This window comes from Leptodactylus fuscus, chromosome 6, assembly GCF_031893055.1.
Source record: "Leptodactylus fuscus isolate aLepFus1 chromosome 6, aLepFus1.hap2, whole genome shotgun sequence".
NCBI lineage: Eukaryota > Metazoa > Chordata > Amphibia > Anura > Leptodactylidae > Leptodactylus > Leptodactylus fuscus.
Window position 1 is genome coordinate 178,969,072 of NC_134270.1, and position 19,971 is coordinate 178,989,042.

At 41.2% G+C, this 19,971-nt stretch overlaps 1 protein-coding gene across 1 annotated transcript; it reads left to right on the forward strand.

Annotated features, from left to right (window-relative positions):
* The first annotated feature begins 625 nt into the window (after positions 1-625).
* LOC142209210 (formyl peptide receptor 2-like) lies at positions 626-2,912 on the forward strand. Its single transcript, XM_075278138.1, has 2 exons — positions 626-693; positions 1,961-2,912. The coding sequence occupies exons 1-2, from the start codon at positions 626-628 to the stop codon at positions 2,910-2,912; spliced, it is 1,020 nt and encodes a 339-aa protein (XP_075134239.1).
* The last annotated feature ends 17,059 nt before the right edge of the window (positions 2,913-19,971 follow it).

Here is a 19,971-nt window from a genome sequence, read left to right on the forward strand (position 1 = left end):
CCAGTATCTCAGCAGCTCGCCGTGACGCCATATAATGCATGTGTTGTTGGCATGGATGATCCCCCTCAGCTCCACTTGAGGAGAACTCTGTGACTTCTGGCTCCTTCCTAGTTCTCGTTGTTTGCGACAAATTAAATTTACTTTTTCCAGGCATGTTGAAAATTGACAAACTGCCAATTTGGACCAGATCAGATAATACTCAAATGTATATACACACTGAGGGTTAGTGTGTGTTTACACATAGAGACAACAGCCCTGGCTTTCTCAGAAGTTGAGATAATAAGAGTGTAATATAGTATGTGAACATAAATTCATAACAGTGGTGAAGCCATTTTAATCAAGGTTACAATCTATCTATGTGCTGAATTCAAATCCGTTCAGCCGTTTTTGCATGAATGAGTAACAAACACACAAACTTTCACATTTATAATATTAGTAGGATATATATATATATATATATATATATATATATATATATATATATACACAGTATAATATAGTAATAAAGAATAGATAGAATAATGTGTTTTACTTTTGGTAAATATTTTATTATTTATTTATTTTATCTTTTAGGTGAGAAGTCCGGATAGATTCTCATGATAACAATCCCACCTTACCGAAGACAATGCCGAAGACAGATCTGGATTACGATTACTATGATAACAATACTTTCTCTAAGGAGTATGATTACACGTATGTTCATTTTCATTGTTCTTTAACCCCTTAAGGACCAGGCTATTTTTTGGTTTCGCATTTTCGTTTTTCCCTCCTCACATTTCAAGAGCCATAACTTTTTCATTTTTCAGTTCACAGAGTCACATGATGGCTTATTGTTTGCGGGATAATTTTTTCTTTGTAATGGCCCCATTCAATAGGCTGTGCAATATACTGGGAAGCTGTAAAAAAATTCAAAATGAGGTGCAATTGGAGAAAAAATGCATTTGCGCCATTTTCATATGGGTTTAATTTTTACAGCGTTCACTGTTTGGTACAAATGACATGTTACCTGAGTTCTACGTGTCAGTATGAACGCGGCGATACCAAATTTATAGAGTATTTGAAATGTTTTGATACTTTTAAAAAAATTAAAAACTTTGCAAAATAGAAAAAAAAATTAGTGTCGTCATGTTCTGACACCGGTAACTTTTTCATATTTCCATGTATGGAGCTGGTTGTGGTGTCTTTTTATGCGGGACAAGATGACGTTTCTGTTGATACCATTTGGGGAAAGATCTGAAGGTTTGATCACTTTTTATTCAATTTTTTATTTTTTTGCCGCTACACCGTTCGCAGTAATATTTTAATAGTTCGGGCATTTTGGAGTGTGGGGATACCTAATATGTTTATGTTTAATATTCTTTATTTACTTTTATATCTGATCTAGGGAAAGGGGGGGTGATTTGAACTTTTATATTTTTTTTTTTTTTTTTTAAATAAACATTTTTTTTTATTTTTTTAAAAAATAAATTTTAAAAAAACTTTTTTTTTCTTCTTTTACATTTATGATCAGACACCTTAGGTACCTTGAAACCTCGGGGGTCTGATCGCTCATACAATACTACAGTATTGCAGTGAATAGCAAAATTGCAGGAGTTCTATTAGAGGCTGCCTCTGGCATCGTGCAATAGAACCAATGGTATGGCAAGCCTGGAAGCTTTCAATAGGCTTCCGGCTGTCATAGCATCCGATCGCCGCCCTCTGGTGATGTTCAGGAGGGCAGTGATCGGCGGAAATAGATCAGTAAAAGATAAACCTGCCAATGGACTTATTGCTCAAACAAAACAAAAAAAAAAGGGGGGGGGGGGTCGATGAGCCCTGGAACATTTTGTTCTGGGTTCTCTAGGACTACAATGTGACCTCACTTTGGTTTTCTCCATATATATCCCAGTGTACATACTAGATAGTTATAAAGCAATAAACTCTGCCTGAGACTAACCTGTATCCTATCATGTCTTCTAAGGTCTGAAGAAGATCAAGTCTTTTTCCGGAAAGTGTCCTTTACCTTTTACGGCACCATTTTCATCCTTGGGATTATCGGTAATGGATTAGTCATCTGGATTGCCGGATTCAGGATGAAGAAGACAATCAGTGCCGTGTGGTTTCTCCACCTGGCCATAGCGGACTTCTTATGTTGTGCTTCTCTTCCACTGAGAATGGCACAATGGGCTAACATCTATTCACAGATGACTACATCAGCTATTTTTTGTATGTCAATCATTATTCTGTTCACTATAAACATGAGCGCCAGTGTTCTTCTCCTGACCGGCATGAGTATTGACCGCTGTGTATCCGTCATGTGGCCATTTTGGGCTAAAGTTCACAGGACACGTAGACTAGTGAGGATCACTGCAGGAGGCATCTGGGGGCTGAGTTTACTGCTGACTGGTTTACTCATTTATATATATATATTCAAATTTTACGATATAAACGAGTGGTGCACATACTATTTTATAATTAATATTCATACTAATCTGAAACACACCAGTCAGCTGATCAGATTACTTATGATGTTTGTGATCCCTTTTCTCATCATCTTGACCAGTTATGTGATGATTTTCCTCAAGGTTAGAAGTAGTAAGAGACCCCAGAGATCTCAGAGACCCTACAGAATCATCATCGCTGTTATATTGTGTTTCTTCATCTGCTGGTCTCCATATTATATCTGGCCACTAATACCCAGTTATTATAAGTTAGACTTCATTGTAATCAAAACAATGTACACTATTATTATCATCTTGTCTTCCCTTAACAGTTGTATCAATCCAATCATTTATGTTTTTATGGGCCAAGATTTCAGACAAGGTTTCTTCAGCTCTATCCCCGCCAGGCTTGAGAGAGCATTGAGTGATCATCCCGATGACTCGAGTAGAGAACAAGACAGTCATGAACATACTCGCACTACAGATGTTTAAACTATATTCTTCTAACCCTATGAAAAAAGTAGTGGCCAACTATATGTATGTTCAAGTGGATTCACTTAAAGGGATTCTATCATTAAAATCCCATTTTTTCTCGATCACACGTAGGAATAGCCTTGAGAAAGCCTATTCTCCTACCTTTAGATGTCTTCTCTGCGATTCTTCTCTTCGGAAAAGATCGGGTCCCAATCAGCATTCCGATACCAATACCGATCGCTCAACTTACCTGCACAGATCCGCTGCCGCTCCCCGTTTTTCTTGCTTCTCTTCTTTCTCCTTCACATGCCTTCAGAGCGCCCTGTGCACCCCCCGCCTTCCTAGCCTAGTGTTAGAGATGCTGAGAGAAGGCGGGGCTTGTGGCTTAGGAGAGTGTGGGTGGGTACTGGGAGGGTGTGGGTGGGTACTGGGAGGGGAGATGTGAGTGATGCACTCATGTCTCCCCGTCCACACTCTAAGCCACAACAAGCCCCATCTACTCCCATCTCTAACGCTAGCCTGGGAGGCAGGGGCGAGCACAGTGCTCTGAAGGCACGTGAAGGAAAGAGAAGAGGAGTGAGGAGAACGAGGAGGGGCAGTGATTCTTTGCAGGTAAGTGGGGGGACTAAGTAGCTGGGGGATTTTTTTTTTTTCAAGCGTTCAATTTTTGGACTCCATGCTGTGTAGTGAATAGAATTGTTTTTAAATTCCGATCTTCAATCATTAAAGAAAATCCCATTGAATTGCATTAGGATCGGAATTGGGATCGGGATTGGGTTCAGATGGAAAATAATCGAAAATCAGGTATTAAAAACAATCCTGAAATCTCAAGATTGGCTCAAACCTAGTGATTACCAAGCGGAGGTCAAACCTACTAACTAAATAAATTAGGGTAATAGTTGTGAATAGATTGCCAAACAGACACTAAGTCCGAAATATACAAGTAAACATGAAAGCAACTACTCAATTGGACATGGGATCACCAAAATTTAATAGGAAAGCAAAGAGGATAAGGTGCCCCAACGCGCGTTTCGCCAACTAGTGGCTTGACCCCTACCCTGACGAAGCCACGAGTTGGCATCCCAAGGAGCCCTGTTCAATCCATCATCCAAAAATGGGAAAAGCTAGAGGCTACCCTCATTGGTATTTAGACAGAGCCAAAAATATAGCAATTCAGCTCAGAGTAATGATCATGTTAAAATATATTTCTCTGCTCCCTATATAATGACTTCGTAAGGATCGAGATTTTGTAACAACACAATGGATTAGCACTAGAAATGTTTGGACATGGATATTTATGGGATTTCTCATGTGTATCCATGTGATTGTTCTAATATTATAGTCTTGTGGACATCTAACAGGTAGGACTCCTCTGATAACACTTGTAGTTTGTATCTAGTTTTGCTGTTTATTGCCAGTAATTGTGTTCCGTTCTTATAATATCACAAACACATATTTTTTTTGTTTATTTCTGGAATTTTTTTGATATTATACAATACGTGGCCTATAGGGTTGAGCCGATCTTGAAATTTCAGGATTGTTTTTAAAATCCGATTTCCGATCATTTTCCATCTGAACCTGATCCTGATCCCAATTCTGATCCTAATGAAAGTCAATGGGATTTTTTTTAATTATCAAAGATTGGATTTTAAAAACGATCCTATTCACTACACACCGTGGAGTCCAAAAATTTTTCAATTTTTGGACTCTACGCTGTGTAGTGATTACAAAAAAAATCCCCAGCTACTTAGTACCCCCTGCTGTCCGCTTACCTGCACAGATCCGCTGCCGCTCCCCGTTCTTCTCGCTCCTACTCTTATTGACATGTCTTCAGAGTGCCCTGCGCGCCCCTGCCTCCCTAGGCTAGTGTTAGAGATGATGGGAGTAGGCGGGGCTTGTTGTGGCTTAGTAGACTGTGGGCGGGGAGACGTGAGTGCATCACTCACATCTCCCCTCCCAGTACCTGCTCCCACTCTCCTAAGCCACAAGCCGCAACTTCTCCCAGCATCTCTAACACTAGTCTACGGAGGCGGGGGTGCACAGGGCGCTCTGAAGACATGTCAATGAGAGAGAAGATGAGCGAGAAGAATGGGGTGCGGCAGTGACAGCATTTCTGTGCAGGTAAGTTGATCATGAAATTCACTCGATCGCCAATCAGGATCCGATTTTTTCTGATCCCAATCGCTCAACCCTAGTGGCGTTTATTCTTTGTGGTATCCCTGTATAACTAAGATTGACCAGTCAAAATGTTCCAATCATGATATCTATGTAAATGAATTTAATTGATATCATGCATAATTAATCAATTAACGTGCTGGTGTTCTCAGACAAGATAAGTGAGTGAGCAGTGAACCTAATGCTATGACTAAGGGGCTCAGCACCACGAAACATATAAGTGGTTTATTGCCCCTGTAGCATGATTTTGTTTCCTTTATTTTTTAGGAATTGATTAAAAGTTAAGATTTACTGTACTTTGTGACTCATTATTCTATAGATAGAGGATACATAGTTTTTGTGAGATAACCCCTCTAAAGATTCCCAATCTCTGTGAATATGTCTTCATAAGGCATAGAGATGTCATAGAAGGGAGTTCTGTACTCAGAATATTGAGCATGTTTATTACAGAACCTTTCATTGCCCCTTGTACTCGTTTGTCTTTTTTTACAGATGACGTGGACATGAGATCTCTTTTGTCTACAGTCACATATAACATAAACTTAGTGACTATACACAATGCATTGTATAACAACACAATATACCAAATATTTAAAATAAGATAATCCTTTCATAGTCCCACCATTTGGAAGGAATCTCTGAATTGAAAAACCTATCAGTAACCTTATTATAAGGCGTTATTTACTTACTCTTCTTCAGGGATTTCTCTTCTTCTGACTGTAGCAGCGTCTTCTCTTTTTCTCTGTCTATATCAGTCTGGAGTGACCTCACCATCAAATATACACTCACCGGCCACTTTATTAGGTACACCTGTCCAACTGCTCGTTAACACTTAATTTCTAATCAGCCAATCACATGGCGGCAACTCAGTGCATTTAGGCATGTAGACATGGTCAAGACAATCTCCTGCAGTTCAAACCGAGCATCAGTATGGGGAAGAAAGGTGATTTGAGTGCCTTTGAACGTGGCATGGTTGTTGGTGCCAGAAGGGCTGGTCTGAGTATTTCAGAAACTGCTGATCTACTGGGATTTTCACGCACAACCATCTCTAGGGTTTACAGAGAATGGTCCGAAAAAGAAAAAACATCCAGTGAGCGGCAGTTCTGTGGGGGGCGGAAATGCGTTGTTGATGCCAGAGGTCAGAGGAGAATGGCCAGACTGGTTCGAGCTGATAGAAAGGCAACAGTGACTCAAATAGCCACCCGTTACAACCAAGGTAGCCAGAAGAGCATCTCTGAACGCCGCACAGTACATCCAACTTTGAGGCTACAGATGGGCTACAGCAGCAGAAGACCACACCGGGTGCCACTCCTTTCAGCTAAGAACAGGAAACTGAGGCTACAATTTGAACAAGCTCATCGAAATTGGACAATTGAAGATTGGAAAAACGTTGCCTGGTCTGATGAGTCTCGATTTCTGCTGCGACATTCGGATGGTGGGGTCAGAATTTGGCGTCAATAACATGAAAGCATGGATCCATCCTGCCTTGTATCGGTAACGGTTCAGGCTGGTGGTGGTGGTGTCATGGTGTGGGGAATATTTTCTTGGCACTCTTTGGGCCCCTTGGTACCAATTGAGCATTGTTGCAACGCCAAAGCCTACCTGAGTATTGTTGCTGACCATGTCCATCCCTTTATGACCACAATGTACCCAACATCTGATGGCTACTTTCAGCAGGATAATGCAATGCCATGTCATAAAGCTGGAATCATCTCAGACTGGTTTCTTGAACATGACAATGAGTTCACTGTACTCCAATGGCCTCCACAGTCACCAGATCTCAATCCAATAGAGGAGCATCTTTGGGATGTGGTGGAACGGGAGATTTGCATCATGGATGTGCAGCCGACAAATCTGCGACTGCAACTGTGTGATGCCATCATGTCAATATGGAGCAAAATCTCTGAGGAATGCTTCCAGCACCTTGTTGTATCTATGCCACGAAGAATTGAGGCAGTTCTGAAGGCAAAAGGGGGTCCAAGCCGTTACTAGCATGGTGTACCTAATAAAGTGGCCGGTGAGTGTATATTCAGCCTGTCACAATATAACAAGAACGTCCTACATTTATCTAGAGATTGCCATGACACATAACAAGTAACAGATATTCCTTATCACACTTTTTTTTTTTTTTAACAATTCTCATGTATTTTAGTTCTGCTTTGTTAGTTTAATAGCGCCACCTCTGGAGATTTCTAGAAATTACATTGTCAAAAAGGAAATTCGATGAATAACAAAGTTAAATTCCACAAGACAAACATGGAGTGTCAATAAGAAAACATTGATACATCAAAAAAGAGAAAGAAAATTGACAGATCCAAAAAAAGAGCTAAAGATCTAAAATAATTTTACTAATAATTACATCCATATCCCAATAAAACTGTGTAGAATTCTTCTTTCCTTGTCCATGCTTCATGTAACCTTTCTTAGACTGTATACAGCTGTCCCTTCTTCTCACCTGAAACCAAATCCAGGTAAGTACAGTCTATAGTTCTTTACCTCTGACTATAAACAATGTCCCACTGAATATCTGTATGTTGGAGAGACCGGACAGCAGCTTAGAATGCGGATTAATTCACCTCGCCATACAATTAGAGAATGAAGACTGGACCTTCCCGTATCAAAACATTTCTGGGGGCGGAGTCTGACCGCACACACGGATGGAAGCTTAATCCCAGAGCTCCATCTATCATAGCTGATATCCCGCTTCAATATCGAGCTATCTTCCCAAAGATGGGCAAACAAGGCAAGGAAAGGGGCCAGGAACCTCCAGAGACCCCGAAAATGCAAAAACAACAAGGTGACCTCCAGAAATTCTTAAGAAGAAAATCTCTCCATTCCCCCGCGCGATTCTCCAAGATGGCGCCCACTGCTAAGCAATCACTGGATATGGAGGAAGACTCGGACCTGGACAGTATGAGAGAAGATGAACAGGTAGATACAGCCCCTGCAACTCTCTCACGATCTTTCCTGCAAAAAGCCCTTTCTAAAGCTCTCTCCCCTGTGCTTCATGAACTCGCAGACATTAAGGCAGGTATACAAGAAGTAGGGCAGAGAGTACAGCAGCTGGAAGCAGGCCATGACGCACTTAGAAACCACTCAACCTCTGTGGCAGCTGCTTTAAGATTTCACAAAGAGTATATTGATAGGTCACTTACCTTGGTGGAGGACCAGGAAAATAGAAGCAGAAGAAAGAATATTAGAATCAAGGGCCTACCTGAATCGAACTCAGAGGACCTTACAAAGATGGCGGCTTCTCTTTTCTCGAATCTTCTGGGCCCAGACCGCGCCAACTCTATAATAATAGAAAGAATACATAGGGCTGTCAGGTCGAAACCCCAGCAGGGAGAACAGCCTTGTGACATAATTTGCGGCCTGCTCTCCTACCAGGACACTGCAGCCATTCTCTCTGCTGCAAGAAATCAGCAGCATATTACAGTTGGAGAGGATGAGATCACACTTTTCCAAGATGTGGCGCCCTCAATATTAGCCAAGAGACGCATCTTACGCCCTCTGCTAGATATCCTCAGGCAAAAGGACATAAAATACGCTTGGCTTTATCCATTTGGCCTGTCTATGACAATCAGAGGCAAAAGACATACAGTCCATACTCCGGAAGATCTTCCACCTATTTGGGCTGCGTTAGATGTCCCACCCCTGGAATTACAATCCTGGCTCCCAATGCCACCTCTCCCAGACCTACCAGATCTACTGGACCCAGAGGACGATCGTCCGGCTTCCCGGTATAAATCTCCTAAGTCTAGAAGATTTACTTCCAAAGGGAGACAGCTGTAAAGATGGAATCCTTGCCATACCTCAGACTCTTAACCACAGACTGTTGTTAAGAGGGGCCATGAACGGGAACCCAGCTAAAGGAGTGTTTCACTAACTCAGGTGTTTTCTTTCTTTTGTTCTGCATATGTTATTTGTTTCTCTTCCCTAGGTTATGGACTTTTCTACTAGGTCCTACATTAAGCAGATACTAAGTATTATAATGTTTGCTTTAGAGTGTTGAAATGTTCAAAATCCTATATTGCGTCTCCCCCTTCATAATATACAATACTGAAACTGCTCATTCTTATATGATTTATCGCTTTTAAGCAGCACTTGGCTCATATATATGTCATTTTTTTTATTAAGAAGAAGGGACAAATCTGGATTTATAGGTTTAGCCCTTTACTGGGACCATTATTACCTAATTTGCTCTGTTCTCACACGCACTTGATTATTGCGCATTTACTATGGGGAGGGATGTATCTGGACCCCAGGGAATAGCCTATATTTTAGGGCTCTCTGGGGCTTTAGCCCGCCACTCATATTTCTTTCTAGATAATCCTTCCCTTTCCTCTCTATTCTCATCTTTTTGTTCGCATTATACTGGACATGCCTACATAACTTTGCTATGACTTATAAAAATATACTCATGTTACTGTGCTACTACTCCTTGCTGTTGCCCATCTATACTTTTTATTGTTTGAAGCGGGATGAGGCTGACATACGATCAGACCCTTTTATTTACCCGCTCCACTGTTTACTGACTAGCTAAACGCTATCTGATTTTTTCTACGTTTTTCAGATATAAAAGTTTAACCCACCTAGTGAGTTTCTAAAATTATATTTGATACGTTAGCTATCACTAAAAAGCTTACTATATTACGGTTGCTGAGAAATTTCCCCCTTTTGTTCTTCCTTTTTTCTTTTTCTCTTAATACTACTTCTCATCTTCTTTCTCTCCCTTCTCTATCCCCTCCCATCCCAACTATTTCCCAATAATCTCTAACTGTCTAGCTTACATCTGGCCAGGACGTGGAAATGTCCTCCATAACGGTCTCCTCATTTAATGTCAATGGTTTAAATTTGCCTCAAAAACGACACGGAGTCATAAGATTGACTAAAAAACTTAAAGCCGATATTATCTTTCTACAAGAAACCCATCTCAAAGCCAACAAACTGCCCTCTCTTCCAACACGTATTTACGATCAATGGTTTTTTTCTTCCCACCCGATGTCTGCTAGTAAGGGAGTAGCTATAGGGATAAAACATTCAATCCCATTTGAATGCAATAGCCAATTGGCGGATGCAGAAGGCCGCTATCTCTTTCTCAAAGGCGCCTTGGCTTCTAGAAAAATTACCTTGGCGTGTCTGTATGCACCTAATCACAAACAAGGCCTTTGGATTAAAAACACACTACCAGATTTACAACAATTCGCTCAAGGTGACATTATACTAGGTGGAGACTTAAATATTACACTTAACCCACAATGGGATTCATCATCAGGAAATCAGCTTTATCTCAAAGAACTATAGGTGCATTAAACAAATCTTTGTTTGATATAGGGCTAATAGACACCTGGAGAACACTTCACCCAACCATGAAGGATTTCTCCCACTTTTCGGCTAAATATAACTCACACCAAAGGTTGGATTATATCCTATGTTCCGCACATTTATTGAATTGCTTGACTTCAGCCCGAATTGATAATGCAACGATCTCTGATCATGCACCCATAGTCGCAACATTTGTATTTCCTGAACTCACTCCTAGAGAGTGGAATTGGAGACTAAATGACAATCTACTACATGATTCCTCTATGGTAGCAGACATATCTAAAGAACTAGACAAATTTTTTCTACTTAACTCTATTCCAGAATCTTCCTCAGGAATGGTATGGGAGGCTCATAAAGCCGTTGTAAGAGGTTTATTGATCTCAAAAGCTTCACAAGCAAAGAAACAGAAACAAAAAGAGACTGACTTACTACTAGCCCAAATTTCCTCGATTGAAAGACAACATAAAATGAGCAGACTAACCACTCTCCTACCTGAGCTCTCGACCTTAAGAGACAAACTCAAAAGACTGTTCAAACAACAAGTCTCCAAACACCAATTTTTTTATAAACTTAAACTTTATGAACACGGAGATAAGGCAGGAAGGCTCATGACTCATTACATCAAAAAGAAAAAATCAAAATCGTATATAAAAGAGATCAAAGACCCCTCAAACAGATTACTATCTGACACATCAGATATTGCAGCTGCCTTTCAGACCTTTTATGACCGCCTCTACAACATTAACAGAGAAGAACAGTCGGAGGCAAAGCTTGAGAGACTCAAGCAAACAAAACTTTTCCTAGGCTCACTAGATCTCCCACATATTACTGACACAGCTGCCATAACTCTGACTAAACCCATTGATCTAAATGAAATGCAAGAAGTTATTAAAACCTTTCCCCCTGGTAAAAGCCCAGGACCTGACGGCTTGACACTTCTATATTATAAAAAATTGAATACAGTCCTACTCCCAAGGTTAGTTCAACTCTGCAATGCTTTACTCCAGGGAGGTTCTCTTCCTAGACAGTCTCAGGAGGCCTTTGTTACTTTAATACATAAGGAGGGTAAAGACCCTACCTCCTGCGGTAGTTACCGCCCAATTTCTTTGTTAAACTTAGATATCAAAATATGGGCAAAACTATTAGCTCTTAGGATGCAACCTTTACTCCCTTCATTATTGAACGCAGAACAGTCAGGATTTGTGAAGCATAGGGAAGGCAAAGATAATACATACAAACTGATACATGCAATGTCCCTAGCTAACAAAAAAAATATCCCTTTAGTCCTTCTTGGCGTAGATGCCGAGAAGGCATTTGATAGGGTGGATTGGGACTACATTAAAATGTCGTTGGAAACATTTGGTGTCCCTGAAATATTCATAAAAGCGATTTTCTCACTTTATTCAAGTCCGCATGCCCGTTTGAAAATTAATGGTACCCTATCCCCCTATTTTGACATCACTAACGGGATGCCCTCTATCCCCTTCTTTGTTTATCCTGTCACTGGAATCATTATTACAATCGGTCAGGCAACACCCTAGAATACATGGCCTTTCACTAGGTTCTCGATCATTGTACGCTACTGCCTTCGCAGATGACATCCTTTTTCTAATATCCAACCCGAGAGAAGATTTACCGATTATTACTAACCTGATGATTGATTAAGGTAAACTCTCTAACTTTAAACCAAACTTAACAAAATCTGAAATACTAGTGGTGAACCTGCCTCCGGAAGAAAAACAAGAATTAGAGGCAATTTCACCCTATATATGGAAAACCCGGAGTATTAAATATTTAGGTATTCACCTAACAGGAGACCCCAAAAATATATATCAAGACAACTATTTACCCCTCCTAAAGGATGTACAGCAGACCCTGTATACTTATGACTTACCCTTCCTCTCGTGGATGGGAAGGAAAAATCTACTTAAATCTTACGTAGTACCGATGATCTTATATAGACTCCAGATGCTGCCAATACCTCTTCCTAAAACCTATTTCACTTCTATATGCTCCATGTTCTCAAAATTTGTCTGGAGGGGTAAGCCTCCAAGACTTGCTCACGCCCTTCTTACTAGACCAAAACACAAAGGGGGTATTGCACTCCCAGACATGTTCGCATTTTATCAGGCCAGCCTGCTACATAGATGGTTATCTTTAAGTGCTCCTCCCCAAAACTCCTTAATAAGGTTGATGGCGGAAGTTGAATTTGGTCCGAGCTTAAATAAATTTCTTTGGAACTCCACTCTCACGGAAACTCGAAAAGATAACTTCCCTTTTTTGCTAAAAGGTCCATGCGAAGCCTGGTGTTCGAACAGAAAAAGACTTGCACCCTCTCCTAAAGTTTATCCAGCTAACTTATTGCCATCTCTGCTCCCCAAGAATAAGAGAACCATAAAAGATTTTTGGGATAAATTCTCAGGTTATTCTCTAGGAGACCTGCTACACAAGAAAGAACCTCTTTCGCTCATGTCTTTGAAGTTCCTTCTCCCGAATACAACCGTCACACCTTTGCATTACGACCATTTTAGATGGAGCTTGAAAACCTTGTTCCCAATTGAACATCCAACCAGATGAATGACGCCATTTGAAAATCTAGTACTCTCCAACACACCAAGTATGAGGAAACTTACCCATTGTAAAAAAGTCTTAGACTCTCTACAACCGGATTGCAGGCCTACGTTCTTGACAGCGTGGGAAAAGGACTTAAATATTACACTTACTCCAGCAGAAGCAGACATTATACTTTCCAACTCACACGGTTTTTCTACATGTGTAAAACTTATGGAAGCGCACTATAAAACCCTGACAAGATGGCACAGAACCCCTTCCTGGCTGAAGGCCCGTAAATTAGCAGATTCTGATATATGTTGGAGATGCAACGCGGACCAAGGCACACATATCCACATCTGGTGGACTTGCCCGCTCATCGCTTCTTATTGGACAGAAATTCAACAGGAGATAAGAAATATTACCGAGTCCTCCATTACGCTAACACCAGCCTTGGTACTACTTTCCTGCCCCGAGTTAGATTGTACTCCAAGTAAGACGAATTTAACTACCCACCTAATAGAAGCAGCAAAGTCACTTGTCCCTGCTTTTTGGCTACAAACCACAAGCCCTCCTATCCCCCAATGGTACAACAAAGTAACTTCAATAGCCAGATTTGAAGAACTGATTCACCGATCAAGAGGTAAACACGACAAATTTCTACGTATCTGGTCACCCTGGCTTAAATATCAAGACTTAACCCTTTCTAATGACCCACACCTATTCTGAGACGTCAGTCTCTTTGAGACTGACAGCATTCCCTCTCCCTCCCTTCATACCTTTCTTACTCCCATACTTCTTTCCCCTTATATTTACTCCCTCTTATATCCCTTTGTGCTCTACTTAAGTACAAATAGTACTGCCTTACCCAACCGTAATACTTAAATACTGTTCTTTACATACTTAGATATGTTATATTATTGCTATCTGATTTCACTATTTGATTGTGACTGTTATGGCTATTTTTTGATGTTCTAAACTCATTGTTAAAATTCTGTACGCTTCACTTTGCATTTTTGTTGTAACAATGTAAAAAACTGAAAAACCCAATAAAATAAGAATTTCAAAAAAAAAAAAAAAATTCTGCAATGAGGATCATAATATCACCGATCACATGAAAATTTTGGTTTTATGAGGGAATTTTAAATCAAAGAAAGAGCAATGGATTTATGAGTATAAACTTATAACCCTGCTTCAAACACTGGAGAAGGGGTTAAATCTGTCACATGGGTTTATGGGATCTTACAGAAATCACTGACCTGAGACCCCGAGAACTGATAAGAACCTGGAATGTTTACATTGTTTCTACCAATTACTAATAACCCTCTACCCCCCTTCCCCCTGGAATTATATCCCTGTTATGGTTTGCTGGGTTTATTAAAAAAAAAAAAAAAAAAAGAAGAAACCCAAAGGAGCCCGCTGGGCTCTGGACCACAGAAGCGCCCTGGTGTGAACTGGGTCTGACAGATGTCACTGCCAGCCCTCTACACACCCTAGTTCACTCTGTTCAATGACAGCGGCCTGTGTAGGTCCGAGCAGCCGCACAAGGACTCAGTCTAGACAGCACTTTGGTGCTAGACTGTCCACAATTAGCTAGTGTGCACACAGTGGCTTCCTGAGGCACACCTAGCAGCTACCAACTAAAGTATTTTTTCCTTTTTTAGGAAATAGAGTTCTACCTGAACTGCAATACTGCCTAACAAAGTTTCTAACTAGCTAGCTATCCTGAGCACACTCAGTGCATTTGTGAATTGACATTAGGGCAGCGGGCTGAGGAACCTCCCTCCTTATAAAGGGAAAGGGCGGTCCACTTTCGGCCAAGCCAGCTGCCCAAGGCGGAGGTGATTGGTTGATACAACTGTCAGTCACAGCCTGACCACACCCTCCGGCTGCAAGAGGGTTTAACCCTTGATAAACCTGACTGCCGGCACAAGGGTGAAGTGACAGGCGGCAATACGCTACCGCAGAGAGACGGGCTGCGACCCGACCCCTCGGCCGCAGTTGCCGCACAGTCCTAACAATCCCTATGTGTCCTTTTGTACATAAATATCCATCCTTACAAAACCAGCTCTAAAAAGTTTGGACTCCACCATTACACACTCAGACAGGCTGGGCACAAATGACATTTAAGACCATCATTATCCTACTTGGGACTTGTCGACCTGTTGAGTTTGTCTCTGTAGTTCTACACCGGGTGACTGTCCGAATTAGGAATCTACTGAGTGCATGCGGCGAGGAAATAACACCAGACACAGAGCGTTGAGTTCCTCTCTCAGTAAGAGCGGGGGGGGGGGGCACACTTGCAGTTTATTGAGGAAATAATTGAAAGAAAATAAGGTGAGCGAGTGGCTGAGGGGAAATTTGATTTAAATTTGATTTAGGACACCACACCGGGAACACGACAAAGATCTAACGATCTACAATGATGACCGTGAGCTGGAGGACTCGCACATTCAGATGAAGAGATATCTAAAGTAGAGACATTTTTTCACAATATTCTAAAACATTCTGTAACTTTTTAAAGGATGGGGCCCCCTCCCCCTCCATCTGGTTCCTTCTGTATTCACTCCCATGTAATAACATGTAATATTGCAGGGAAAAAAATCAAATAAGAAAATAATAAAATATTAAGTAAATAGGAAATTGTTGCAGCCGTCCAGGAGTTGTGGTGCATAATGTAAAGTCGCTATTGGTCCGTATTTAACTTCAGTCCACTATTAGGACTTTTTTTTATCAAGGTAACAAACCTACCAATATAACTTATTGTAGAAGAGTGAAAGCTCGTAATATTTCCTTCCTCTTGTTCTTGTCACTTTCTGTGTTCCGTGATCCTGTCTGTACACAGCGAAGTTTGGATACAGATAGATCCATTTACTATGAAGTCTATGAAGAATTGGGGGGGGGGGGAGGAAGACAATGGAGACAAGGATCATAGAGAGCTATTGAGCTGGATGATAATCCTCCTGATATTTTAGCTCTATAGTATGAGAGATCTCCCTGTGTATAGTACAAGGAGGTCTCTTACGTCTCCAGGATCTCTTCTTCTTCTCCTCTCCTCCTTCTTAGATTTCTATTGCCTGATATGAAATCTAAATAAAATTCTGTATATGGATTTTTTTTTATTTAGGACAAATGATGGGACATGGGTGAAGTAACAGGTCCTTTTATGTATTAACCCTTTGCTGACATTTGCTGTACTATTACAACAGATGTTGGGTCTATAAATATAGCAGCCGGTCAGGCATTGAGCTGCCACCATAGCTGACGGGTCTCCATTATATTATACAGCAGAGACCCAGTGACATTGACCATGAACATGACCCGGACATTAACCCTTCTCCATGACTGAGACACCATACACCCAGCGACAGCACATGGCCACGTGGGAGGGCAAGTTGTGCAAACAGCCCACGACCTATGGCCCAAATAACTGCTCTATAATATATAATAAAGAGGCAAACCAGCCTTGTCTACCATATGAAGAAGCTTTACAAGCTCTATCAGCTCCACACAGATGATTCGGAGCCATGATGTTACATCTAATATATCTTTCTTTACAATCTATGGACATATCACGGAGACCCATCTGTACTGTATGTGACCTCAGAAATTGGAGAACTGCAGAAGATTATCTCAGCATCAAGTCACGTTCTTGAGTCCCTCTATATAAACTCACATTTTATATCACTGGATTATTTGCTTTCTTTGTATTTGGAGTAACTGGATACATTGTATCTGCCGCACAAGGAAAGTGTCTGAGAAGTTCTGGAGGTAAGTGACTCAATGTATCGTGAGAAATCCTGAGATTAGCAGCTTGAAGTTCATAGAAATAACTCAAACTTCTGATAGAAATGTTACATTATAGTACAATATGTGATACAGTGTAATGATATCACCGCTGTTACACTTGGTTCACACTAGCATCACCTCTCTGTTGTTTAGACCACAAAAAAGGGGTAACATGGAGTCTGTTGGATCTCAATGACTATAATAGGGTTAGTTGGTTGTCCGGCCTTTTAAGACTGAAACTAGCGGAAGGAAAAGTCCTCCGAGTAGGATGTTTTTACCCCTAATTTTCAGATATAAACCTAGCCTTACATAGAAGTTATATTATATACTGTACAGTCATGGCCAAAAGTTTTGAGAATGATACAAATATTAATTTTTACAACGTCTACTGCTTCAGTTTTCCTAATGGCAATTTGCATATACTCCAGAATGTTATAAAGAGTGATCAGCTTAACAGCAATTACTTGCAAAGTCAATACTTGCCTAGAAAATGAACTTTATCCCCCAAAACACATTTCAACATCATTGCAGCCCTGCCTTAAAAGGACCAGCTAACATCGTTTCAGTGATTGCTCCATTAACACAGGTGTGGGTGTTGATGAGGACAGGGCTGGTGATCAATCTGTCATGATTAAGTAAGAATGACACCACTGGACACTTTAAAAGGAGGCTGGTGCTTGGCATCATTGTTTCTCTTCTGTTAACCATGGTTATCTCTAAAGAAACACATGCAGTCATCATTGCACTGCACAAAAATGGCCTAACAGAGAAGAGTATCGCAGCTAGAAAGATTGCACCTCAGTCAACAATCTATCGCATCATCAAGAACTTCAAGGAGAGAGGTTCCATTGTTGGTAAAAAGGCTCCAGGGCGCCCAAGAAAGACCAGCAAGTGCCAGGACTGTCTCTTAAAAGTGTTTCAGCTGTGTGATCGGGCTACCAGCAGTGCAGAGCTTGCTCAGGAATGGCAGCAGGCAGGTGTGAGTGCATCTGCACGCACTGTGAGGCGGAGACTCTTGGAGCAAGGCCTGGTCTCAAGGAGGGCAGCAAAGAAGCCACTTCTCTCCAGAAAAAACATCAGGGACAGACTGATATTCTGCAAAAGGTACAGGGAGTGGACTGCTGAGGACTGGGGTAAAGTCATTTTCTATGATGAATCCCCTTTTCAATTGTTTGGGACATCTGGAAAACAGCTTATTCGGAGAAGACGAGGTGAGCGCTACCACCAGTCTTGTCTCATGCCAACTGTAAAGCATCCTGAAACCATTCATGTGTGGGGTCGCTTCTCAGCCAAGGGAATCGGCTCTCTCACAGTCTTGCCTAAAACACAGCCATGAATAAAGAATGGTACCAGAATGTCCTCCAAGATCAACTTCTCCCAACCGTTCAAGAGCAGTTTGGCCATCAACAATGCCTTTTCCAGCATGATGGAGCACTTTGCCATAAAGCAAAGGTGAGAACTAAATGGCTCAGGGATCAAAACAGAGAGATTTTGGGTCCATGGCCTGGAAACTCCCCAGATCTTAATCCCATTGAGAACTTGTGGTCAATCATCAAGAGACAGGTGGACAAACAAAAACCTACAAATTCTGACAATATGCAAGCATTGATTGTGCAAGAATGGACTGCTATCAGTCAGGATTTGGTCCAGAAGTTGATTGAGAGCATGCCAGGGAGAATTGCAGAGGTCCTGAAGAAGAAGGGTCAACACTGCAAATATTGCAACACTGCATTAACTCCTTCTGTCACTATAAGCTTTTTTCACTCAGAATATGATTGCAATTCTATTTCTGTATGTGATAAAAACATCTGACAAACACACAGAAAAACCAGAGGGAGCAGATCATGTGACAAGAGGAGATTTGTGTCATTCTCAAAACTTTTGGCCATGACTGTATATATTTGGGACCCAGGTTGTGTCTGCTGAGTAGATATATGTTACTGATATCAGTTACTAGCATATTGTCTTTCTATTGGTCTGTTTACCTATATGGGTGTATATATGTGCTGCTCTATTGTTATCTGGTATCTGCCACTAGTTTATTAGATTCCTTTGTAGTCCCATTTACATTATTTACTTCTTGGTATCTGCAACTAACACTGCCCACAGAGGGTGAAATACAAGCTGGCCTCTTTCTGCCATCTGATTGGTCCCCATGTCTATGGAGTCACTTCCTGTCACATGGGCTTTCTCCCGCGTCCCTGACACACACCATGCTATAAGTCAGGACTAGAATACAAGGCGGCTCAGAACTAGAAGGATTCTGTAGCTGCAGTTTCTATTATTATTGTATTAATGCTCTGAATAAAGGTCGGATTTATGAAGATTTGTGGATAGGTGTGAAGATATTCTGTGAGCTGGGAAGAAGTAGAGCGGGGTTTACTGATCGATCGGAAACATGGCTTTTTTTTCACAGGGCTGATTCTCCCCCAATGGGTGGTGGTGGTGGGGGGTTACTAATCCATTTGCCCTATTGAGTTCAGTGCGGCTACTCACATGTCTGTGTCTTATATTTTTCTTTTTTCGTGGATTCATCAATAAACTCCAGCATGAAACATGCCTTTAAAATAAGTCAATGTCCCAGCTGTTTTTCAAGACTTTTTTTTTTTTAGTTTCAGGCAAATAAGTCCTTATGGTCTTGTAATTTATTTTTTTTTATTTTTTTTTTATTTTTTTTTTGGGGGGGGGGGCTTGGATTAGATCACATGTGGAGTCCACAACAAACTGGGTACATTTATCCCGGACTGTGCATTTTTACATATCTCTCTATCACGTGATAATTAGGGTTGAGCAATTGTGTTCGGAAAATATCAGATTCCGATCGGCAATCGAGAAAATTTCACAATCCCGATCGGAATTCTGAACACGATCTTTTTAGGTGGGATCGAGATCGGTGATTATTTCCCACAATGCTTTGCTACTGGCCAAGTATTGTGGGAAAAGCTAACAATGTTAGCCTTCACACTGAGTATACGCTCCACTCATTCTGAGCGCAGTGTATACTCCGTGTGAAGGCTCCCCTGTGGTTCCATAGGAATGAATGGAAGCAGCCGGCACACAGCCTTAACCCCCTGCACGCCTCCTGCGTCCATTCATTCTAAAGTGAGACTAGCTAACATCTCTAGTAGCTACTTACCTGCAGAGATGGCTGGTCCGGTGCCCGATGTTCTCGTTCTTCTTCGGCTTGCTGCCCCCGCCTCCCAGGTTAGTGTTAAAGAGCTAGGAAGAAGGTGGAGCT

What these genes read in the sequence shown, in the direction of transcription:
- LOC142209210 (XM_075278138.1), top strand. Translation starts at nt 626, where the DNA reads ATGCCGAAGACAGATCTGGATTACGATTACTATGATAACAATACTTTC. An exon ending in TCTAAGGAGTATGATTACAC is followed by an intron (nt 694 to 1,960) that starts GTATGTTCATTT and finishes ATGTCTTCTAAG; the next exon opens with GTCTGAAGAAGATCAAGTCT.